The sequence below is a fragment of the Mustela nivalis genome (assembly GCF_964662115.1).
Source record: "Mustela nivalis genome assembly, chromosome: 17".
Taxonomy (NCBI): domain Eukaryota; kingdom Metazoa; phylum Chordata; class Mammalia; order Carnivora; family Mustelidae; genus Mustela; species Mustela nivalis.
The window spans coordinates 18,336,152-18,360,472 of NC_139036.1; the positions used below are offsets into that span (position 1 = coordinate 18,336,152).

Here is a 24,321-nt window from a genome sequence, read left to right on the forward strand (position 1 = left end):
CAGCTTCATCGTGCCCACCATCCCCCATGGCCTCACCCTGGGCCCTGCCATGCCCTGTGACCATGCTAGTCTGCAGCCCAGACAGGGTTGCAGGGACCAGACACCAGATGTGGGGGTGCCAAGCTCCCAGGGCAGAGTAGCTTCCCTCATAGTCCCCTGCTGCTACTGATGGCTCTGTCGCCTGAGAGCTGTGCATCTCCACCGGCCCCAGCCTTCCGGGGGGCCCGGGGTCTGAAGAGCAGTTTGAAAACCATTGGGTCCCCTGTGAAAGCCCAGAGCAAAGCCAAGCAGCTCCCTGAACGAGCAGTCCCTAAGCTCTGTAATTTAAAAGCCAGTCCCAAGACTATGATCTGCATTATTTACTTTACATTTTTCTTTATAAATCAACTTGCTTTAAAACTGCTGTAAATATTGGGCCTCGCTTCGTCCAAACAAAAGAATCTGGGATGGCAATTGGTGTTCTGGTTATATTTCTCTACTGTACATGGATAGAGACTTGTAATTATTACAATACAATGGTTTTCATTAAGTACATGAGGTTGAGTCCATTGCCCAAGGCTTCACAACTAGAAAGAGCCAGAACCAATATTTGAGCCCAGCAGTTTGGTTCCAGAATCCATGCCCTTGACCATCATCAGGCTCAATGTGTTCAGCCTTGTCACCCTGACTGTGACAGTGACTCTTCCCCCCAACTCCCATCGACAATCCAAGTTGGCCACACATATTTAAGCTGAAGGTAATGGAGCACAGTGCTTTGCAGACGTGTGAGGGGGTGTCGAGGCTGGGTGAGGTTTGTTTAGCATCTTCCATGGTTTTTGCCAGCTCTGGGTCCATCTTCCCTCTCGACCCTGTGTTCATGGGACACCTGTCCTGGGGGCCCACACTCCTGTGGGGTAGGCTCGAGGCCTCACCCCTGCCCTCCTGAGAGAGCCCAGGGTCTTGGTGGGGGACTGGAACTCTGCCCCCACCCCTGCCCTAGCTTCTGGGTCTCTGAAACCCAAGGTTGAGAAAGAGACAGCCCAGCCAAGGTGGTGGTGGTGGTGGGGTCCTTGCAGGGGGCAGGGTCCGCACTAAAGCTGGGGTGGGAGAGTGTGGCTGTTTGCAGAACTGTTTGTGGTTCAGCCGGCAGGAGCTTCCGGGGTGCAGGAGTTCCCCAGGGGTGGGGGGTGGAGGCCTGATGCCCTGCTGAGTGTCACACTGCCCCTGGACCCTGGTTGCCAAAGGCGGTTCTGCCTGCCTTCTGGGCGAGCGTGTGGAGCACTTGGCGGCATCTGTATTTAGAGTTGAAGAGTTGGGGACAGCGAAGGGCTCTTCCAGCTCCTCCGACGCCTCCCCCACGGCACAGGCTCGTGCCCAATCACGCTCACTGGTGGGGCCGCCGCACCACTGCCTGCCGCCTTCACCGCTCCCTGACCCTGCTGCTCGGGTTCTTCCCACAATACACCCATGGGGCCGTGTCCAGGACACGCTCCGGGGCTTGTCACGCAGCTTGGGATTTTAGGTTTAAGAGTCTGTCTCCCCATAGTGTCAAATTTCTTGAAGACGTGGAGGAGACTGCTCCATCTTTGTGGCCCTTGAAGTGTGGGATCTTACTTGAGATGACCTTGAACCCCCTGGGGCAGTCTCAGGACTCACCCCCCAGGGAGCCCAGGTGGCAGGCCTGGAGTGGGACCTGGGAATCACAAGCCCAGCACAGCTTGACTAACATGGAAAGTGAGGTCCTGAGAGGTGACCCAACCTGTCCAAGGTCATCTGGTAACTTTGCGTCAGGGTCAGGGCTTGAGCCCACTATCTCCCCTTGTCCGCCTGCCCCTGGACATAAACAAGGGCTTGCCTCAGAGCATTTGTAGTGGCCCGCTCCTTTTCTTTTTGTCTTTTCTTTTCTTCTCTTCCCTTTTCTTTCTTTCTTTCTTTCTTTCTTTCTTTCTTTCTTTCTTTCTTTCTTTCTTTCTTTCTTCCTTCCTTCCTTCCTTCCTTCCTTCCTTCCTTCCTTCCTTTCATTTCTTTCTTTTAAGATTTTATATATCTATTTGAGAGAGAGCACGCACATACCACGAGGAGGAGGAAGGGCAGAAGGACAAGCAGACTCCATGCTGAGTGGGAGCCCTGCCCGGGACTCCATCGCAGGACCCAGAGACCATGACCTGAGCCGAAGTCAGTCGCTTAACAGACTCAGCCACCCAGGGGTCCCCAGTCAGCTACTTTCCCAAAATATCCTTGCACCAAATCCCTCCATGGGTGGCTCATTCTCACTTTTAGATCTCGGCTCAAGACCTTCTCCTAGAGAGACTGACAACTCTACCAAAGCTGCAGTGTTCAGGTCCTGTTTATTGTTTTTAGTTGGGGAGCTCCCCGGGGGCAGGGATCTAGCACGGAGTCTGGCCCATGGCTGGTGGAGCTCAATTCACAGTGCTCGAAGGGGAGGGATCTGAGCACCTAGGCAACCAGGCCTGGCTCTGGCTGTGGGTGAGACCTCGGGGTTACAGGCAGGGCCCGGGGATGGAAGGAGGCAGGGAAGGCCAGCCCAGGCCCTGCCAGCCCCTGGGCCCAGCTCCTCCCGCCTGCGCACGCGCTCCTACTCTGGGCGGGTGGCCTTGGAGACAGAAGCATTTAGAGGGAGGAGAGAGGGAAAGCACAGGTCATCCATCAGCCAGGCGACGTGGAGAGCCTGGTAAATCAGGAAGGCTGTCTGAGGCCCCTTTGCCAACTGTCTGCCGGCGCTCAGGGCGTCTGGGAGCTGGGGGCGGGGTGGAGGGGAGGCGGGCTGAGGGGCGGCTATAGCCCAGTCGCCCCCATGGGGACTGAGGACAGCCAAGGCCACCCCAGGCCTGGTTGAGGAAGGAGGACCAAGGCAATGCTCCAGGCCCAGCCAAAGCACCACCCCCCCACGCGCTTCAGTCTGTGGTCCCAGAGGCGGCTCCTTACCCTCTGCCAGCCCTCACCCCAGCCCGCAAGGCAGGCTATTATCTTGTTTTAACTATTTTGAATTTCAATGCATAAGAGTATAGAGATTAACATAACAAACCCAAAAGCATTCTCAACAAAAAGAACATTTTCATCTTTTTCTTTTTCTTTTTTTTTTTTTTTTTGAGAGGGTTTCTAACTTAAAAAAAGTGAACTATAACCTTGAAAATTGCCTAAAGCATGATGCATAATCACATTTCAGCCCTGGAGTCGAGAAATGAGCCTCCGGAGCGGGTCCTTCACTTGCTCGCGTCCCCTGTCCCTTTGTGCTCTGGTTTCTGTGACACCATGGCCTGGATTTCCTGGGTTTTTAAAAATATCAATACCATAAAATATCACAGATAAAACTTTCCCTTCTCGGGTCCCATGCCTACCCCCCCAGGGGGAGACAAGCATAATTATGCAGCTGGTGTGCCCCCCCCACCCGCCTTTGATATTTTTACTACGCATATTTATATTAGAGAAGTATTGTTTTATACAGTTTAACACTTCTCACAGATGGCACTGATACTGCATGTATTATTTTGCAACTCGACTCTGAATGTTTTATGGAAAAAAAAACAGCTTTATTGGGGGTATAATTTATATACTATAAAACTTACCCGTTTTAAGTGTAGGACTTAATGATTTTTCGCAAATTTACAGGGTGGCACAACCATCAGCACAATCCAATTTTAGAACCGTTCCATCCCCCCTGAGAAGTCTAAATGCTTGTCTTTCCTTTTTTTCTAAAAAAAATTTTGAAGAGCTGCCATCATAAAGCTCCCACTGTGTACCCCGCACCCGTCTGAGAGCGTCCCGCCCCTCACTCACTCAGCCCTCACAGCCCCCGCAAGCGACAGTGACCCAGGGCACAGAGAGGGTGAGAAACCGTCTGGTAGGCGGACGCTCGAATCTCACGGAGGGGACACTGAGGCCAGGAGTCAGACCCAGATCTGCATGGCTCCCAGGTCCCCTGACCCTCTTCTAGACCCGTCGGCAACTTGTCTTTTTTTATTACTTGGAAAGGGAGCAAGGGAGAAGAAGGAAGGGGAGAACAGGTGGAAAGGAAGAGAGAGGTCAGAACCATTGTTTAAATTCCTCTGTGCTCATGCCTATAACCACAGACACACATACAAACCTGCGTCTGTGTGTGCACTCCTGCACTTGCACAGGTGACATGTGTACACATGTGTGTGTGCACATCTGCACACGCCTGTGCAGATGCAGACATCCATGCTCACATGTACGCACGACCACACGAGCACCCCTGACCAGAGACGGTGTTCAGAAATGCTCTGGTGCTCCGAGGGAAAAGAACGTTAGTGTGTGTGTGTGTGTGTGTGTGCGCGCGCGCGCGCTGGAAGTGGGGGTTTCAACCCTACCACTGTTCCGACAGCCCCCTCTTTGCCCTGGTGCCTGTTGAGGACCTTAGCTAAATAAAGCTTCAGCGCCTGGGAAACAGAGCTACGTATGATCTCTGGAGACTTGGCTGAGCTTCTGGAGCCATAGGGCCAGCCCAGCCTTGCATTGCCAGGGGTCCAATCCACAGAGTCTCTGCTCCCACCCTGGTCTGGAATGCTTCCTGTTCCCCAAAGATCACTCCTGTCCCTGGACTCATTTGAACATACACAGACCCACACGGAGCTGTGGGAGCCCCGTAAAAAGCACTAGCAAACACTGAGGGAGCAAGCACTGAACGCCAGGTACATGGCCTCATCATGGGCCCACAAGGTGTGCATAGTCAGGGCTGCCATTTTATTTATTTATTTTTAAAGATTTTATTTATTTATTTGACAGACAGAGATCACAGTAGGCAGAGAGAGAGGAGGAAGCAGGCTCCCTGCTAAGCAGAGAGCCCGATGTGGGGCTCGATCCCAGGATCCTGAGATCATGACCTGAGCCGAAGGCAGAGGCTTTAACCCACTGAGCCACCCAGGTGCCCCATGGCTGCCATTTTAGATGGGAAACTGAGGCACGTGGGTCTTCCACAGGATCCTACGACTAACAGGAGGTGGTGAGCTCGGGATGCAAAGCCAGGCTGTGTGTCTGCTCCGAGAAGCCTGGAAATACTGGGACCCTCCCATGCAACAGCACTGGGGCTGCCCTAGACACAGACCCAGGAGTGCTGGCATCCAGCTCCCAAGTCTTGATCCCGCCTGGGGTTTGCAAAAGCTGGTCAGCTGACATGTTCGTGAAGCAGGTTTTCCGCGGCCATGGCAAAAGAAGAAAAGCAGAGGACCACATCATAAGTTGTCGTTACAAAATTAAATCCACTTCATTTGAGAAAGATGGCTTTTTTCTTGATTCTTTTTCCTTTCTTTTCTTTTTTTTTTTAAAGATTTTATTTATTTATTTGACAGAGAGGGAGATCACAAGTAGGCAGAGAGAGAGGGGAAGCAGGCTCCCCGCTGAGCAGAGAGCCCAATGCAGGGCTCAATCCCAGGACCCTGAGATCACGACCTAAGCTGAAGGCAGTGGTTTAACCCACTGAGCCACCCAGGTGCCCCTCTTTTTCCTTTCTTTTCTGAAATGAGAGTGATCTTGTATGGTGGCTATGATTTTGTATTCTTACTTGGCAAGATAAAAATAATGGCAGCTGCATGCCAACCCCCAAATCCGGGGGAGATTTTTCTGGCTCGTGGCCCCCCTAAAGTTCGGACCTCTTTGGGGTGTCCCCCACTTGGCATGCCTCAGCCTGCAACTGGGATTTGGTTTCTCTCTGTCCTCCCCAGTTTCATATCTGTTTGCACCAAGACGACCTAGCCGAGGAAAGGCGATCCAGGATGTTTGGAATTTTTGTGTTACCAGCTCAGACTCTGGATCGAGTTAACAACAAAATGGACGGAAATCCTTTTTCTCCTTCTGCAGTCAGATTTCAAGGCAACCTCAACCCTGGGAACTCAGCCAGCTCTGGGGAAGTGAAGGAATCAAAGGCCTCTGAACAGTAAAAAAAAAAAATAAAAAATAAATGTCTTTAGAACAGAGCTGGGTTCGGAGCCCAAGCTTTGGTCTCACTGCAAATTAAGAACAATGATTTGGTAAAGCTTGTTTATCTCCCTTGAGGCAGCCCCAGGGCAGTGGGCAGCGGGTTCCAAAGGAAGCTGGGAGGACTGTGGGGGGCTGGCCGAGTTAACAAGGGCATTCAGGGGGAAGGCCTCCGCCCCGAGGGCCCAGGGTCATTTAGCGTGGGGACGGAGAGGTCTTCTTTCTGCAGCACCCTGAGTAGCCAAGCAAAACTGACAAGACACTTCTCTCTTGATCTGGACAAAAAGGTGCTCCTACTACATATCAGGATGATTTTCCTAAAACTGGCTAAAAAGCAATCATAAAACCAAAACAAGACTGGAACTGACAAGGGCAAGGATGCACTCTGGTTATCTGGAAGCTTCAGGGAGAGTGGAGGGCACCACAGGGAGATTGCCTCGGCGGGTGGGAAGCAGGGCTCAATCTGAGCAAACCCTCCCCTCTCCCCTTGCAAATTACAGTGTTGGGCAGGGGCAGGAGCTTCCCTCTGGGAGCTGGCCCTTGGGGCGGGCCTGGTACCCCAGGATTGTAGATCCAATTGCATTTGCTGTCCTCCCCTCCCAGAGCTTGCCCCCAGAGCTCGGTAGCTATTCTGGACCCCCTCTGATCCTGGGAGGTGGGTGTAGCCAGAAAGAGTGGGTAAGTCAGGACATTTACAGTCCTTACGTGAATGAGGCCATGTTTGAAGCATGTGCCATACCCTATTTCATGTAATCCTCACGGTTATTCTCTCCAGAAGACTGAGTGTCAGAGAGGTTAAGTTATCTGCCTAAGATCACACAGCCAGCTCGCACCAAAGTTAAGAAAAGGATACAGCTTCACCTCTCTCCGGGGCCTGGGCTTTCTGCCCTTGACTCCCCAACCTCTTCAGCCAGCTGGTGGCAGGTTCTGCTGCTTGGGACTTCCGGGGAGGACACGCCTGCTTGGCGGCAGCCGTGTGCCCGGCCTGGGGTTGACCTCACATTCACTCTCACTCCCCAGGGCTGTACTACCAGCAGAAAGGAGAATGCTTTCCTTTCTCTTTCCCCAGATACCAGCTCTGACACCTCCAATTTCTACTGTGATCACAGTGTTTTCTGAGTCAAGCAGGGTATAAGGAAAATCGCCCTTTCCCTGGAATAATTTATCATCTTGCTATTTCCATTAGCTGACTCTGTTTGAGCCTATTCCGTGCTGAGCTGTTTGAATTCCCAGCTTGGAAATCCCTGGGCTGGGCGGGAAATGCTGCTTCCCATGCTCTCCCATGCTCGGAGGGGATGAAGGAGGTACTGCTGTCAGATGGGGGACAGGGCGTGGACTGTAGCAGGGACAGGGCTGAGTTTACAAACCAGGGCAGGGAGCGGGGGTGTTCTGGTTTCTTCTGACTCCACAGGTGTGTGGTGGAGTTCCACAGGGGTGGCAGAGACCTGCTGGGATCTATAGCTGGGGGTGCCTAGGAAGGCCAAGGCCCTGGCAGGAATGGGGATGGTTCTAGAAAATGAGACCCTGGCCCTGGACCAGGGTGCAGAGTGAGGCTGCTTGAGGCTGCTGGTTGCAGTTTTGCACAAGGTGAGGGTCCTCAGGAGACCACGGTCAGGAGCACACAGCTTAAGAGCTGGGGCCTCCCCGGCACACCCTCGCTCCGCCCCCTGCTGGCAGGGTTATCTCCTGGAAATTGCTTACCTTCTCCCGCCCTCAGTTTTTTCATCTGCGGAGTGGGAGGAATAATGTCGCCCTCCCAGTGTTGTGAGGATGAACGGACGGGAAGTGTGTGAAGAGTTTAGTCTTGCCGCCTGGCCGCCAGCCAGGGCCCGGTGACCTAGATGTCAGCTGTTTACGGAGATGGGCTCTTCCCAGTTGGCCTGGGAACTTCGCTGGTTTGGGCACTTCTGGGAAGCCCCTCAGTTGTGGAGACGCTGGCTGTGGTCCCCGCACTCCTCAGATCTAGGGCGGGAGCCCTCAGAGTCCACTCCAGTGCGCTGGGGGAGGCCAGAGCCTTTGCCAGGGGCCCTGTACCGTCCTCCGCGTCAGCTTGCTCCGACTCTGAGATCTTACTTTGGCTGAGTTAACTCGGACTTGAGTTTCCATACTCTAACTTTTGAACCACAGGAAGATGTAAAATTCAGGCCCTTCTTCACCCAAATCCATCTGAATAAGGATCTGGGCAGGCAGGTGACCCTGGGGACGGTCAGGGTGGGGTGAGGAGTCGCTTCCTTCCCTGTGGTGCCAATGGCACCCAACAGGACATGGCTGCCTATGCTTCAGCCACCCCTAGGGGGCACGTGGCCACGTGGGGGGTGGTAGGGGCTGTAGTCAGGGATCCCCATCTCTCCGGTTTCAGTCTCTTACCTCTCTCCCTTCTTCACTTCTGGCATCTTTTGTGTGGCCTTGGTCCCCTGGTGAAGTGTCTCCTTGCAATCATCTGTGATCAGCCTTTGAAAGTATTTTCCTAAACAGTCTTTTTTTTTTTTTTTTCTTTAAAGATTTTATTTAGTTATTGAAAGTATTTTCCTAAACAAAGACAGTTCCTTCCCCAGGAGGACTCATGGGGCCACATGCCCAGATATTAGTAGCTGTGCTTCGCAGGGACCGGTGCTGAGTCATCTGTTTAGACTTGGAAAGCCCTAAGCATCGGGAAAGGCCACGTTTGGGCTCTGTTCCATTCCTCCCTGCCTCCCTCCCGCCATCCACCCTGTCTGCCCACTCACCCACCTGCAACATCCCTTGACAGCTAACCCAAGATGAACGAGACACAGCCTCTGCTTTGATGGAGCCTGTGGGGAGCCCAGCCCTGCCCCCCTTCTGGAGGTAGAACCCAGGCTCTGCACGGGGCGGGGGGCGGTGCAGGATGACAACACCTAGCCTTCTGTTCCTTTTCCCTCATAAAGCGTGAGCCTGGACAGAGAGGTGGAGAGATTGGCAGTCAGAAGGGAGGGAGGGGGGGAGGGAAAGGATTCACTTGTCAGTGGCTCAGCAGGTACAGCCAGACTTAAAATGTCCCCAAAGAGTGTCTGCTGAGAGGCAGGGGGTGAGCACGCCGAACTGTCTCTCCAGTAATTGGCACTGAGGAAGCTGTGGGCATCCCGGGGTCTGCTCAGAGCTCGCCTGTCTGGCTGAAGACTAGGGGGCCAGCGTGTCCGGGGCTCCTAGGGCTCTTCCAGCTCCCATCCACCTCCCCTCCCCATCTCCGCGGTACTGAGCAAGGCCAGTGCTGGGCTTTCCTTTGGTCTCATCCCTCCCCTGCACAAAAGAGCCTTTGCTGGTCTGCTGGCACCGTGGATGAGCGATTTGAACCAACCGGTCACGCAGTTTGTAAACAGGCGCATCTTTCTGTGTCTGTGTGCACTAGTGAGTGCATGTGCGCGCGTGTGGGGGTTTGGTGTCTATCTCCCCTGGCAAGGGTTTCTGGCTGGTACCTGGGGCATCTCTCCTGCAGCTGGGCCCTCCACCTGGTAGCCTCATGCTGGAGGCTTCTCCTCCCTCCCGGGAGGCAGGGTGCTTGCGTGGGCAGCCTGGGGTGGATGATCCAGACAGATCAGTTTCTAGCCATCTCATCCTTCTGTCCGCTATGAATGAAGCAGAGAACAGGTCAAAGGGGAGCCCCTATGTTGGCAGTAGGGATGGGCATGGGTCCCAAACTGCCCCCTGGGACTTCCCGAGTCCCCACCCCCAACTCAGGGAGCTCTGGGGGTCACAATTAGAAAACTCTCTATTTAGGGGCGCCTGGGCAGCTCAGTGGGTTAAAGCCTCTGCCTTCAGCTCAGGTCATGATCCCAGGGCCCTGGGATCAAGCCCCGCATCAGGCGCTCTGCTCAGCGGGGAGCCTGCTTCCTCCTCTCTCTGTTTGCTTGTGATCTCTGTCTTTCAAATAAATAAAATCTTAAAAAAAAAAAATCTTAAAAAAAAAAAAAAGAAGAAAACTCTCTATTTAGTTCCGTTCCCCCATCTCATAGATGGGGAGTGACAAAGACGGGGCGGGGGGAGAGAGTTTAAGGACTCTCTTCATCAGGTCTTGACAGAGGATCTGGCCGTCCTTACAGAGTGTGCTCCCAGGAGGAACATTCAGGACTGGCCAGGCCCAGCCACATAATATACAGGATCCAGTGCAGAATGAGAATATGGGCCCTTGTTTAAAATTATTGAGAATTTCAAGGGGGTAGCTGGGTGGCTCAGTGTTTGGGGGGGTGGGGCAGAGGCAGAGGGAGAAGCAGACTCCCTGCTGAGCAGGGAGCTCAATGAGGAGCTTGAACCCAGGACCCAGGGTTCATGACCTGAGCTGAAGGCAAATGCTTAAATGACTGAGTTGCCTCGGCACTCTACCCTTATGTTCTTACATCATTGGAACATCTTCTGAAGCACCATGTCTGAATTCTATGGGAGTCCTAACTACTAGCAGTGGTAGGAGTTTTATACGTGCTTTCAGGCTTTGAATTTCCACAATAGTCCTATGAAGGAAGTACTATCCCATTTTATAGCTGAGAAACTGAGGCACAGAGATGTAACCATAATTTCAGGTACTAAGTGGTGGAGCTGGGATTTGACACAAAGTGTTCGAACTTTATTAGCTCTCCACCTGCTATCTCTTCTAGGGACTGCTTGGGTTATCCAGCGTTGGGGACCAATCAGATCATGTCTGTACTCCCTGACGTTCTCCACCCGCTGCCATGAAAGGTTCAGCTCCAAAAGTTAATTCAGAAGTTTGCCTGTTTGAGACTCAAAAAGCACTTTTGTTAAAAAAAAAAAAAAAGAAAAGAAAAGAAAAGAAAGAAAGAAAAGGAAAGGAAAAAAAAAAAAAGGATTTCTTGGTTCCCAGACCAGTCCACAAAGAACCCTTGACTCCTGGTAGCTCCCAGGCCCCTTGGGGTCCACATTCCACCTCCACATTCCACCTTCCCACCTAAAGCTGAGGACTTCTAGATTAACTCAAGAGGAAACTGCTTCAGAGCCTCATCGACCCTGTGACATGCCTCTGGGGTACTCAGTTGGAGTTTACCTTGGGGACTGCAGGATCGGGTCCCTCCGGGGACTGGGTCTGGCCCCGGCACAAGGGTCTGGTGGGGGCTGAGTCTGGGGGCTTGTGTTGCATCAGGTCTGAGAGGTTTAAGGGGGAGTCCTTCTACCGAGGGGTAGCTTACAGCCAGGAAGCAGGACAAACAGCCCTTACAGGCCAGGATCTGGATATAGAGACCTCCTGGGCTGTGTTTTTTCTGTCTTGCAGGTCCTTGTTGCTCGCTCTCCCTCACCTGTTATGGCTCAGGATTCTCACTCCTACCCTGCGGGTTTATCCTGAGTTGTTTTTTTTTTCTTTTTTTTTTTTTCCCCTTTAATAAGAGCTCAGTGTTAGAAATGCGATAGAGCGGTGCGTAGGTGGTTCAGTCGTTAAGCTTCTGCCTTCGGCTCAGGTGGTGATCGTAGGGTCCTGGGATCCAGCCACACATCCGGCTCCCTGGTCAGCGGGGACCCTGCTTCTCCCTCTCCTACTCCCCCTGCTTGTGTTCCCTCTCTTGCTGTGTCTCTCCCTCTGTCAAATAAATAGAATCTTAAAAAAAAAAAAAAAAAAGAAATGTGATATAGTATATTGTGGAAATAAGAACAACTGTCCTTCAAAGTTTATAAAATAGGGCACTCCTATAAAATAGAACCCCCATGCCTCCTCGCTCCCACTCTAGGCAATCATTCGAACCCCTAACCATTCTGCTGGCATTCACTTTTGTACCAAAATTCAATTCGGTATCGAATTCGATTTCTTGATTTTTTGGTATTACATATTATAGAACACAATATAAAATATCATACCATATACATGGTCCCCAACACACATATGCTTCTTACCCTTCTGTATATCCTTATATCCTGCCTCTGTGTTCATTCTCCAATCTTGGCCTCTAGCCCAGCCACACAGCCACTACCATCATCCTGGGGTCTCTCTCTGCCCCTCTCCTGTGTTGGATCTCCAGTCTCCAGTCCCCGCTATCCTCTTTCCTGGTTTTCTCCCTTGTCTGGCTGGAGCACATTCTTTAGCTGCCTGAGAAAAAATGTATGGGAGGTCAATTATTTAAAAATCTCACATGTCTGGAAATATCTTCATTCTACCATCACTGAGATTTGGCTGGGGACAAATCTAGATTAGAACACGTTTCCTATCAGAATTCAGAAGATAATACTTCAAAATCTGCTTTGAGAGGGACGCCTGGGTGGCTCAGTTGGTTGAGCTTCTATCTTCAGTTCAGGTTATGATCCTAGGGTCCTGGGATTGAGTCCCACATTGGGCTCCTTGCTCAGTGGGGAGCCTGCTTCTCCCTCTGCCTGCCACTCTCCCCTGCTTGTGCTCTCTCTCTCTCTGATAAATAAATAAATAAATAAAATATTAAAAAAAAAAATCTGGTTTGGGGCACCTGGGTGGCTCACTTGGTTAAGCAGCTGCCTTTGGCTCAGGTCATGATCCCAGGGTCCTGAGATCGAGTCCCACATCGGACTTCCTGCTCCATGGATAGCCTGCTTTTCCCTCTACATCTGCCTGCTGCTCTGCCTACTTGTGTTCTCTATCTGTCAAATAAATAAATAAAATATTTAAAAAAAAATCTGGTTTGAGAATTTCAATGCCATTTAAAATCCCTGATCCTTGGTATGTGACTTGTTGCTTTTTTTCTTTTATCCCTTTAGGATTTTTAATCCTGGGATCCTGAAACTTCATGATAAGAAAGCTTGCTATAGTTCCTTGCTTTATTTTGAAAGATTTCAGAACTATAAAATAATGCAAATATAACACATAATGAAATACTATGATATAAACATTGTAAAACCATCTATCCATCAATGACGTTAAAACATTACTAACACGTTGAAACCCCTCTGTAAATGGCCCCCTCTTCTCGAGATGTGCCTTGAGATCTGTTGTTTATCCTTCCTGTGCATTTCTTTATTCTTTCACTGCATAAAATATATGTTAATGTATGTCATTTCACCCCGTTTTAGAATCTCTATATAGATGGTGTCATAAAGTATATATTTTTCTGCCATCTGTTTCTTTGCTCCTGGTTGCTCGCGAGAGTCATCTGAGAGTACCCACTCATTTCCACCAGGATATTTCATTGTTGGACTACACTGGATCACCGCTTATGTATCTATTCTTCTGTTGACACTACGTAGGTCCTTTCCAATTTTTGGTTAATAAAAAGGTACTGCTCTTGACACTCTGTACGCGTCTCCCGGAGCCCACTTCTGTACTGAAATGGTTCCCATTTCTGCCAGCACACTGGAGTCATGTGTGGTTTACAGAATCCTAATGTCAAGGCTGAGCCCCAAATTGATGAAACTAGAATCTTGGAGAGTGGGGGGGGGAGGTGGGGATGGTGTCCGGTGTGATGGGCTTGTAAAACTCAATGGGTATTCATATTAGCCCGTGGTGATGACTACTGGTCCGCCTGGGGGCCACCAGCCCACACGTGTGGTCCTCCAGCCAGCGGCTTGTTAGACGGACACTCACAGACCCTGGCCCTGGCACCGTGAACGAGAGTCTGTTTCGGGAGACCTCAGGTGATGGAGAGATCGTCTTCAACACTTTTCAAACTCCCCCCCTTTTTTTGTGTGTGTGTTTCTTGGTTTGAAATGACTATCAGTTGGAAGTTGGGCCTTCTTCATGGGCCTTACCTTTGGGTTGTCCAATTTTCTTGACTTTTTCCTTGTACGCTCACATCTCTTTTTGTGTTTTACTTCCCGGGAGATTCTTCTCTCATCTCCATCCCTTCTAATGCTTTTTTATTTATTGTAAAAATTTATTTATTTTTTAAGATTTTACTTATTTGAGACAAAGAGAGAGACAGAGAGATCACAAGTAGGCAGAAGGTGGGGGGGGGGGGAGGAAGCAGGCTCCCTGCTGAGCAGAGAGCCCAATGTGGGGCTCGATCCTAGGACCCCAGGATCATGACCTGAGCCGAAGGCAGACGCCCAACTGATTGAGCCAGCCAGGTTCCCCTCTAATGGGTTTTTAAATTCTATTATATTTTTAATTTTCAAGAGCCTTGACATTTCCTTTTTATTTCAGTTTAACACTTCTTTTTTAAAAAATTACACTCTTGATTTCAGTTCAGGTCAGGATCTCAGGGTTATGAGATCGAGCCCCCGGAATTGGACCCTGGGGTCAGCATGGAGTTGGCTTGAGGATTCTCTTTCCCTTCCCCCCGAGGGGGGACCCTTCCCCCTGGCTAGATCTCTCTCTCTCTAAAATAAATAAATAAATAGATCTTTATTAAAAAAAAAAAAAAAAAAAAGATTCTCCCTCTCCCCTCTGTCCCTCCCCCCACTTGCTTGCTTGCTGTCTCTCTATAACTAACTAACTTTCTTTTCCTCTTTCATGGGTGAGTACCCTCGGAGGATTGTTCCCTGACCCCTTTCTCCTGAGTATTGGAATCTCTATTTTTGGTTTGTTGGTTTTGGTCAACTCTTGGCACCTCTGCCTGTTCCAGCTGAGGGCCACACAGCCAAGCTACTAGAAACTGTACATGTAGGCAGGGCTTGCGTACAAGGGGCCTCATGGGGGTGACTGGGCAGAGAAGGGGAAACGCCAACATTAGGATCTGTCAACCTTTTCAGTTCATTCCCCAGTGACAGACTGAATAACATCTTGCCTTGGGGGCAGGTAGATGGAGAATAAGCCAGCTGTTAGTGGGGAAGGGGCTGGAGAGTCTCTCCATTAACCACTGCCTCATTCCAGTTTTTTGGCTGGGCTTGGGGTCCCCAGTCCCAAATCCTTCTAGTGCACCCTTGGCCAGCAGTAAACCCAGCAGTAAACCTGGGTCTTCTAGGGTCTACCAGGGTCAGGAAAGGGCCATGTGGGCTATGAGAAGGGACCTGGGGATCTAACGTCTTCCCAACAATACTATTTTCATACCCTTCCTAACTTTCACCTTAGGACACCTGGCCTCTCCGAGTTCTGAGAATTCGGCAGATTCTGCAAAGCAAATGGGCTTGTTCATGGCTGGCTTTCTCCCTTGGAGACATTTTGGGGAGCTGGGGAAGCTGACAGTGTATCTTCCATCTCCCCAAATTCCCAGACCTCTCCTCTCCTTTATGGCTTTATAATTTATGCCACTTCACTCCTTTAGGTCGTCCTGGTGGAGCTTGGGGGTAAGAAGAAATAAAAATGTGTTCAGTCTTCTCTATTGAACCACAAGTCCCTGTCCATTTTACAAGCATTTTCACATTTGTGCACAGAAGTTCTTACAACTCTGGGGCACCTGGGTGGCTCAGATGTTCAGCATCTGCCTTTAGCTGAGGTTGTGATCCCAGGGCCCTCGGATCGAGTCCCGCATCGGGCTCCCAGCTCAGCGGGGAATCTTTTTCTCCCTCTCCCACTCCCTCTGCTTGTGTTCCCTCTCTCTCTGTGTGTCTCTGTCAAATAAAGAAATAGCTTAAAAAAAAGTTCATACAACTCATTTTGATTATTTGTATGTATACTTAAATTTTTTTTTCTAAGCAGAAATGGCCTTGTTTTTCCATTCAACATGAGGGTTTTGAGTTCTACCACACAGAGATCGAGCTCATTCTTTTCACTGCAGGCAACATGCTACATTCTTTTCCAACCAGTTCTCTATCGATGCGTCTCAGAAACACAAGTGACTGTGGTCTTTGGGGCCACACACCGGCTCAATGCAAATTCTAATCTTTATTGTTACAGATTTTGAAGCATAACTTGTCACAGAGAAACAGTATGTCTTTTTACCACCTGCCAGCGGCAAGGGCAAAAAAGCTAACGGTGGGAGCCTGAGAGCCCGGAGAGAAGGCCCTTCGAGGAACAGGAGTACGGGGCAGTGGGAGAGTGGCCGGATGGAGAGATGGGGATACCAACACACACACACACACACACACACACACACACACTCTCTCTCTCTCTCTCAAGCTCTGTCTTCAGGGAAGGGTTTTTCAGAAGCATTTGCTCACTGTCTAAATTATTTTTCATGCCCAACTGAAGCCACTGAAGAGGAGTGAATTTTAAAGGCTTAGGGGAGACTTGTCCCCCAGCTGGGGACGCAGCTGAAGACTGCTCTTCAATGAGGGAATTCACCGTATCCCCCAGAGCCCTTCCAGGCTCCACGAGCTGGAGAGAGGCTGAGCAGAACCTGGGGAGGCTGTCAGAGAAGTCCCCAGAAACCCAAGCAAGGGCCAGCATTTGACAGCAGCACCTGAGCCAATCCTGAGCCAAGGAGGGTGCTGCTTCTGCTCCCAGAGCCCTCGGGAGGTGGAAGGGTGGGCAAGCCTCTCACCCAGCACCCTCTAGGACCCACTGCTCATCTCTAGGGTCCAAGCTCAGTTTTGAAGGGTAATGGGTTCTTCTTCCATTAATAGGAGAAAGCCCAGCCCAGTGCCTGCTGCAGTGCATATGGGAGGGCCCCATAAGGCCGGTCTGCAGGCCCTTCCGGCCCACCCCAAGACAAGACCAAACTTAAAATGAATATGGAGGTAGACTGGGGGAGGGTGCAAGGGAAGGGCAATAAATAAAGGTCAGGGCTGAGTGGGGTGGCTGTGGGGGGGGGAGGGAGGAGGGCTCCCAGGGAAGAAGGGGGCAGAAAGGCACTGAGTGGGGGTTAGGAGACTCAGCCCCCCAAACATTGGTTGGTTGAGTCGGAGGTCACGTCCAACAGGGCTGTCCAGCTGAGGGCTCCAGACTGCTCACCAGACCCTCCCAGCTCGCTTTCTCTCTCGAACTCCTCCACTGCAAAGTCGGCTCCGTGCACCAAACATGTCTCTGCTGGGGCAGGCAGGCGGGCCCTTCGGAGGTCGTGTCAGCAACGGGGAATTGCCCAGGCAGGCCTTTTGCCTTTAGGGGAGAGGAAAAAAAAGGCCACTATAGGGTGAGCAGAGGTTGGATCCCTCCCCAGCGACAGCCTGAACTTTGGGAATAATGTGGTAATGCAAAACTTCCCCCAGCTTGTTCCGCAAGCCCTGGGGCCCCTTCTATGCCCTGGGACACCCAGATAGCCTTCCTGGCTATCTGCTGAAGACCTACTTAGGGGACACACTCCACGAGAATGTTGCATTTCTCCCATCCACCCCCAGCCCCACGAGGAACACAGCATGGTCCCCACATTAGCCATCATGGAACTGGGTGCAGAGAGATCAAATATTAGATTGAGTCATATCGATGCCAACATCTGACTATTTTTGATCTATAAAGAGGCAATTTCATATGGCTGAATCTGATGGTTTGCCCAGGTTCACGTGTCTGTGGGTGGCACGGCTGGGACTAAAACGTGGCTGATTCCAGACTGTCCTCTGTGGGGGATTTCAGGAGAAGGAGGGGAGAGGGTACACTCCACATACACGGCCCCGGGGCCTCCCTCTCCAGAGACCTGCTCACCTGTGACCTCTCTTAAATGCCCTAGCCTGTAGCTTCTTGGCACCATCGAGGCAGGAGAAAGGGGAGGAGGGAAGACAGGGAGCGGGTGAGAGCTCCCACAAGGCTTCCCGGTGTGTGTGGGGGGGCTGCTGCCAGCACACACAGCCTGTGGGAGAGTCACTACTGGGCGGGGTGGTGGGGGGTCAGCTGCCAGCTGCTGAATGCATGGGCTGCGTGTCCACGGCTCCTGGCCCAGAGGTGCCAAGTCCAGCTGGGGCTTCTTTCTTGAAGGAGACTCACACTGCCTGAACCCACTGCATGATGCTCCCAGGTTGCCCGGGTTGGTTCACTGCAGGCAGGAGAGGGGTCTGGCTCACTTCGGATCCCCCCGTGCCCGGCACAACGCTCAATAAACAGAGAATTGCGAACGTCACCTAGCACTGTGGTTTGGGTGGACTGAGTGAGGAAGGAGGACCATGGGGAAGCAGAAAAGGGAGAGGTGGGTGCGTTAGAAGGAGCAGCCTGGTACTCACCGGGGCTCTTCGGGTCGGGCCAGGGTGAGGTGCCCTGCGGGTCTGCAGAGCTGGTCCCAGTCTCACTGGCCAGGCTGCTCTGGCTCCCGGAGAGGGGGCTGGGCCGGCGGGGGGGCCCCATCTTGGGGGACTCCATGCTGCCACCTGCAAGGGACCATGAACTGAGATGGGGATAATCTCAGCCTGATAAGGAGCTGATCTAAAATCTCAGTTTGGGGGCGTCTGGGTGGTTCAGTTGGTTGAGCGTCTGACTCTGGATCTCAGCTCAGGTCTCAATCTCACAGTCATGATTTCAAGCCCCATGTTGGGCTCCACACTGAGCGCAGTCTACTTAAAAATAGGTAAAAAAATAAAATCTTCTTGGGGTGCCTGGGTGGCTCAGTGGGATAAAGCCTCTGCCTTTGGCTCAGGTCATGATCCCAGGGTCCTGGGATCAAGCCCCGCATGGGGCTCTCTGCTCGACAGGGAGCCTGCTTCCCCCTCTCTCTCTGCCTGCCTCTCTGCCTAGTTGTGATTTCTTTCTGTCAAAAAAATAAAAAATAAAAATAAAAATAACCTGTAAAAAAAATAAAATCCTCTCATTTGGAACTGTGCTAGGTGTCTGTGGGATTGTCTGCCCAGAGTCCCTTACCTGCTGCCCCACATGGCTGCCATGTTCTCAGGAAACCCTGCCCTCTGACCAGTACTGGCTGGTCCAGGATATACAAAGGTCACTGCCTAGGCCTTCAGGTGGGTTCAGCAAGGAACAAGTCACCAGCATGAAAACTAGCAATGATGAGTTTTTCCTGCCTTCACCGATTGAGGGGGAAGGGTGTACATATTCACTAACTCAATGGGATTTTTAAAAAAGTTTGTTTGTTTATTTAAGTAGTCTCTACACCAGCATGGGGCTTGAACTTGACCCTGAGATCAGGAGTCACATGTTCTATGGCCTGACCCAGCTGGGTGCTCCCCAGTGTTTGTTTTCGTTATTTTTTTTAGACTCTATTTATTTATTTGAGAGAGAGAGAGCATGAGCAAGAGAGAGCAAGCACACATGTTGGGAGAGGGGCAGTGGGAGAGCTTGATGCGGAGCATCAGCTGAGCAGAGAGCTGAGCTGAGCAGAGAGCCTGATGCGGGACTCAATCCCCAGACTCTGGGATCATGACCTGAGTGGAGGGAAGGCAGACGCCCAACTGACGAACCCCCCGGGGCCCCCCAGTGGTGTTATTAATTGCTGCCTTTATTAACTAAGTACTCTTCCCTTATGTATAGCTGTTACCTCGTGGCCAAGCAGAGAGCACAGAGGTGAGGCCTGTACTACTCTGTGCTCCATCTCTTCCTACCTACCACACTCCCTTGGTCATGGCTGAGAGCTGGTATGAGGGAGGGTTCACTGCTCTGTGGGGGGTGGGGGATGCGGGGGCATATAAAATCTGCCCCAGAAACCAAGGCCGGCAGGTGAGTGTCCTTCACACTCTTCTAAGTTAGACTCTTTAGACTGAGAGGGCTCAGAGATTGTCTAGTCCAGAAACAGTGTCGTCTCCTGTGTGGTCTCTACCTACTGGTAATGACCACTTGGAACAGTGTGCTGAGGAGGCTTCTGAGGCCATATCAGGCTCTGTGGGAGAGTCCTGAGATCGACTAGTCATGTCTGCTAGGGGCACTGGAGCGGAAGCGGAAGTGTGCATGCCAGGCATCTGCCGGCTCTGATCCAGCCTGAACTGCCATCCCCATCAGGAATTTCCTCCATATTGGCACTGGCAGATCACCCCACCTTGGTCCCAGGACAACACCCTGAAGCATGTCCTTTCAGTTTGGAACAGTTATTATAAAGCTCTCTGCTTATGCATTAAAATCAGCCTCCCTGAAATGTTTATCAAATACCCCAGTTTTCTACCCTCTGGAGTAATTCTAACTGACCTGGTCCTTTTCCCAGGAAGGCCCTCTGTGGGTTTAAAGGAAAGAAAAGTGTGCCCCCAGGTCTTCTCTGCACTAGCCTCCAGGCTCCATTAACTCTCTTTCATATGACAAGGTCATAGAGGCCAGCTCAGAGAGGTCAAACTCAGAAAACACTTTAGGGACCACATGCTCTGGGAGACAGAGGCCCAAGAGGTAAAGATATGTATTAATCAGGGCCCCACCGTGATTTCACGGCAGAGCCGAGCTAGACCAAGGCACTTTCTACCTGATGTTCACAGCTCTTATCACTCATGAGACAAAAAAAATCTCACCCTGGGGATGCTCGCTGGGAGCCTAGGGGGGGATCCAGGTATGCAGGCAGGTGTGCTAGATCTGCCATCCTCCCTTCGCCCCTGCCGATCCATCTGGGTCTCCTCTATGTCCCGCTCTGCAGAGAAGCTAATGCTTAGCTCCTGGTCATCCCAGCCCCACGCCCCCCTCCTCCCCTGTCAAGAACAGTTCTGCAGACACCAGCTGGGTGGCCACGAGCTGAGGAAGCAGCCGTGCCATCGGCACGAGGGGCTTCAGGAACAAGCAGTGTCCTTGTTCTGCTTACCTGCTTCTCCGAAGGGCTTGGCACCTGTGGGCTCCCTGACCCCTGTCAGAAGAAGTCTGTCCTCCAGGCTAGAGGTGCTGAGATCTGAGTCACTGTCACTGTCACTGGAAACCACTGGAAAGAACAGACGCCAGCATGAGAGGTTACCCTTCCTGGTCACTACTAGTAGGCACATCAGGCAGAGGGCCTGGGGCAGGCCTCCCTTCTGCCGGGACAAACTGGCTGGTCCTTGTGTTTGGGATACAGAAACAGTGGTCTGGGGAGCGGAATGGCAGGGTACTCCGTTCTGACAGCCAAAGAGGTGAGGGCTGGTGTGAAGAGGCTGGGCCTCAGGCTTACCTCCCTACAGCTGGCCGTCTCCATAGGTGACCCTGTCCCACTGGCAGACTCAGGATCCTCTTGCTCTGGTAGAAGCCGATTATCCCCTTGGGTTGCAGGCACAACTGCTCTGAGACGTGCACCTGGCCACACTCAGGGTGTAAGGCCACGCCCCTCTACCTTGTGCTGAGGCTGTGTTATAGGTACAAAATATCCGGTCCTCGCCAACCCTTATAGAGCACTCCAGGCACTTGACAGCTGCTAGCTTGCTCAAGCTTCTGGACAACCCCAAACACGGGGCTTGCGGGTGAGGAAGCCAAGGCACTTGCCCAAGGTGCTAAGTAGGAGGGCTGGGGTCACTCTCTGGCAGAATGGCTCTACCCCTCTGTGTCTGCAACCACTCTGATTTTGCTGGGAGAAATGAACTGGGAGCCAGCAGGCCTGGGCACTCGTCCCAGTTCATCCAGGAATGTACAGTGGGGTCTTGTGAACACAGACGGGAGCTGGGCTGGTGGGGCTGGAGTCCCAGGAGAGGGGAGGAGAGGGAGCTCTCCCAGCAAACACCTGCTGTGGTAGAAACCTTCTTTTCTGGACTACATGGCACCACATTTGGCCAGTGGATCAACAGTGGGAGTCATAATACCGGATATATTCATAGATTAAACATTCTATTTTAATTTTAAGCATAGACATGTATACCCATTCACCCATCTTTTGATGGAGGGATTGGGGGCTGCTTTGAGATCGGGCCCACAGGGTCTTCTGTGTCTAAGCTGTGTCTGTATGGCGGTATCTGTTCTCCCCAGGCACGGGGTCTCTACACTGGAGCACAGCTTAGAGACATTAGCAAAGTGGGATGAGTGCAGGATCCTTCTCTGCTTTTCCATTTCTTTCTCCTGCTTTTTACAGTTGTCCTGCCCACACCTGATTCAATAGCTTTTTTAAGCACGTTGCTTCTCTCAAGACTTTCGGAAGTCCTGGTTTTAATGAAACAACTCTGTCTTTTCCTGGCTCTTTCCAGCAGTTTACGTAACGTTTAATTAGGTGATGTCATCCTCATACCAAGTACCACACAGCACAGAAGGTCTGGGGTCATGGGTAAACCACTCTCACGGGGCACTGACTCGGTGGATGGGGTGTGAGTCCATGTGCCTTGCCAGGGAGGGCAACGTGCTGGGTCCAGAAGGAAGGGACGAGAGGCTGGGCACTCTGCCCCGCACAGTGTCAGCTGCCCAGAGAGCACGACTGCCCAAAAGCTCCGAGCCCCAGAGACCCATGGAGTGGGGTGGGTGACGAGATTGGAAATCAAGTCAGTCCATGCCCAGGGTGGTTGAGAGGCTTCATGTGATGGGTCAGGCTCCCTGTGGAGCCATGTGCAGGGGAAAGCACTGAGCCAGCGTCAGCATCCTGCAGGAAGGACAGTGGTCAGGCAGGGAAATCCCCTGGGGTACAAGAGCAGCTGCAGGAGGACCCAGGCCATGGAGCTTCTAGGGCCTTCTGGAAAGCCTTTGTGCCTTCAGCAAAGGGAGTCACAGGTCACTGAATCTGGCAACCGGAGGGACGGAGCTGGCCAACCATTCCAGCTCTAGGAGATTCTCTACCCCGTGCGGCCTTGGCAGAGCGTCTGGTACACAGGTGCTTCGGGAAGCAGTCCTGATGACTGCTTGACTCTTCCCTCTCCCCATCCCCACATTCTGCCCGCTTTGCCCACTGAGTGGTTCTCCAACCAGTGGCCTCCTCACCATGGTCGCCTGCTTAGCTCCAAACCTCCGTGTCTCCAGTCCGGACTCCTACACTCGCTTCCCACCGGGGCCCCACCTGTGGGCACCTCTCTTGGCACGGAGGGGAATGCTCCAGCTAACACGAACATCCTAGCCTACCCTTTCATTCTTTAAGATCGTATTTATTTATTAGAAAGAAAGAGACAGAGCATGAGCTGGGGAGCAGCAGAGAGAGAGAAAGACTCCCTGCTGAACAGGGAGCCCAATGCGGGGCTGGATCCCAGGCCCCCGGATCATGACCTAAGCCAAAGGCAGACGCTTAACAACTGAGCCGCCCAGGCGCCCCCATCCTGCCCAATCTTACTCAGGCTTCTCCACACGACTGGGTTCTTACCAAACTGCCGGTTAGTACCTCCTCCAGCAACTCACTTCCTACTGCTCAGAATTCCCTGCCCATGCCTCTTCTCCTGGGTACTTTTTGTTTACTGATTTGTTCTTTTAGTAATCTCCACACCCAACGTTGGGCTCGAACTTACAAGGTCAAGAGTCCCACACTGTACCGACTGAGCCAGCCAGGCGCCTGTCTCCTCCAGGGAGCCTTCCCTCTCACCTGAGACTGGCTGGCTGAATGCTCTAGGTATTCTGCTACAGCCACTGTCTGCTTTCAGTGTGCATGTGTGTGCATACGTGTGTGTGTGTGTGTGTGTGTGTGTGCATGTGCTTCCCCAGCAGACTGCTGGGATCCTGGGGGACAGGGCCAAAGTGCACTGGTGAATGAGGCTGGCGCACTTCTTGCGCACAGCCTGACCCACGTGGGTGGGACAACAGTGATGCTAACGTGACTGTTCCCAGCTTTTCCTTCCTCTAGCTGCTCAAGGATTTTTTTGCCTTTTCTGCTCTCTTTCCCTCCTGGCCTTCCCCAGAAAAAGAGTTCTGGTTTGGCTTTGAGGGCTTGTAGCCTGGGATTCAGAGGGGCTGGGGGTCCATATGCCCCTTTATAGTATTTGAGAAGTGCAAAGGCCTGATTTATTCTGCAGCTGCTTTGCAGGTTCCAGATGGGGTGTCTTTGATCATGACTCCATCTACAGGACCTCACGGGTGTTGGTTTTGTAAGCATTGACATATTTTTGACTCACTTGGTGACAGAGGAGGCATCTGCCCTGGGGGTCCCTGGACAAAGGGAGTGGGAGGTGGGCAGGAGGCTGAGAGCAGCTCCCCGGGTCTCCCTTGGGGCAGCTGCAAAGAAATCAGGGAGGTGGTGTCCTCCCAACAGAAGGGGGACTGGCAGCCTGTTAAGCAGAGGGGAGTCCCTGAGGAGAGCTGGGGTTGATTTCCAAATGGCTTCCCTGAGTCTCTGCTTATGCATAATGTAGTCATTCTTCCTGACTTGGAATGCTCTGTCTCCCCTATGGTCAATAGGGACAGGGGGGACAGGCAGCTCTCCAGTGTTGAAACAAGGCCGGGGTCCTTTTGTGCTACTGTGTAGGTGACCAAGGGAGCAAAACACCAAGAGCTGGACGCTTAACGACTGAGCCACCCAGATGTCCCCATCCTGCCCTATCTTACTTAGGCTTCTGGAGAAGGAGACGATGGGAGAAGGTGTCTCGGACTCAGGTTTTGGTGGCAAGATCATTTATCCTGCTCCTTCACCCTCCTCCCTGGCCCGTCATCTGCACATGCAGTGTGGGGTCACGCAGGTCCCAGAGTGAGCTTAAATTGCAAGAAGACAGTCTTGTGTTACACCAGGGGAGCAGCTTTTGTTGTGAGGGGTGGGTCTTGTCCCAAGCATCCCAAACTTGGAGGCCAGTTTGGGCACCATGTTGCCTAGTCCCACGTGCCCAGGTTGTTCAAGTTCTATAAAAAAATAAGTCCTCCTCAAGCTAGGCAAGTTAGGCAGTTGACTTGTTCTTTGTCTCCTTTTACAGACCCCAAATGGCCATAGCCATGGAAAGGGGAAACAGTTCCAG

General features: G+C 51.9%; 1 protein-coding gene across 13 annotated transcripts in view; it reads right to left on the bottom strand.

The window, feature by feature from the left end:
* Nucleotides 1–15,594: 15,594 nt before the first annotated feature.
* RPH3AL (rabphilin 3A like (without C2 domains)) overlaps nucleotides 15,595–24,321 on the bottom strand; it is a 169,452-nt gene continuing 160,725 nt past the window's right edge. For 9 of the 13 annotated variants that reach the window (XM_082707180.1, XM_082707174.1, XM_082707179.1 and 6 more), the window contains 4 exons: nucleotides 20,316–20,429; nucleotides 20,032–20,147; nucleotides 17,818–17,961; nucleotides 15,595–16,765 (listed from right to left, as the gene is read on the bottom strand). In XM_082707180.1, coding sequence (XP_082563306.1) covers nucleotides 16,577–16,765; nucleotides 17,818–17,961; nucleotides 20,032–20,147; nucleotides 20,316–20,429 — 563 coding nt within the window. In that variant the 3' untranslated portion in view covers nucleotides 15,595–16,576. The remainder of the gene's footprint in view (nucleotides 16,766–17,817; nucleotides 17,962–20,031; nucleotides 20,148–20,315; nucleotides 20,430–24,321) is intronic. The other 4 variants (XM_082707177.1, XM_082707176.1, XM_082707175.1 and 1 more) reach the window with 2 other exon arrangements.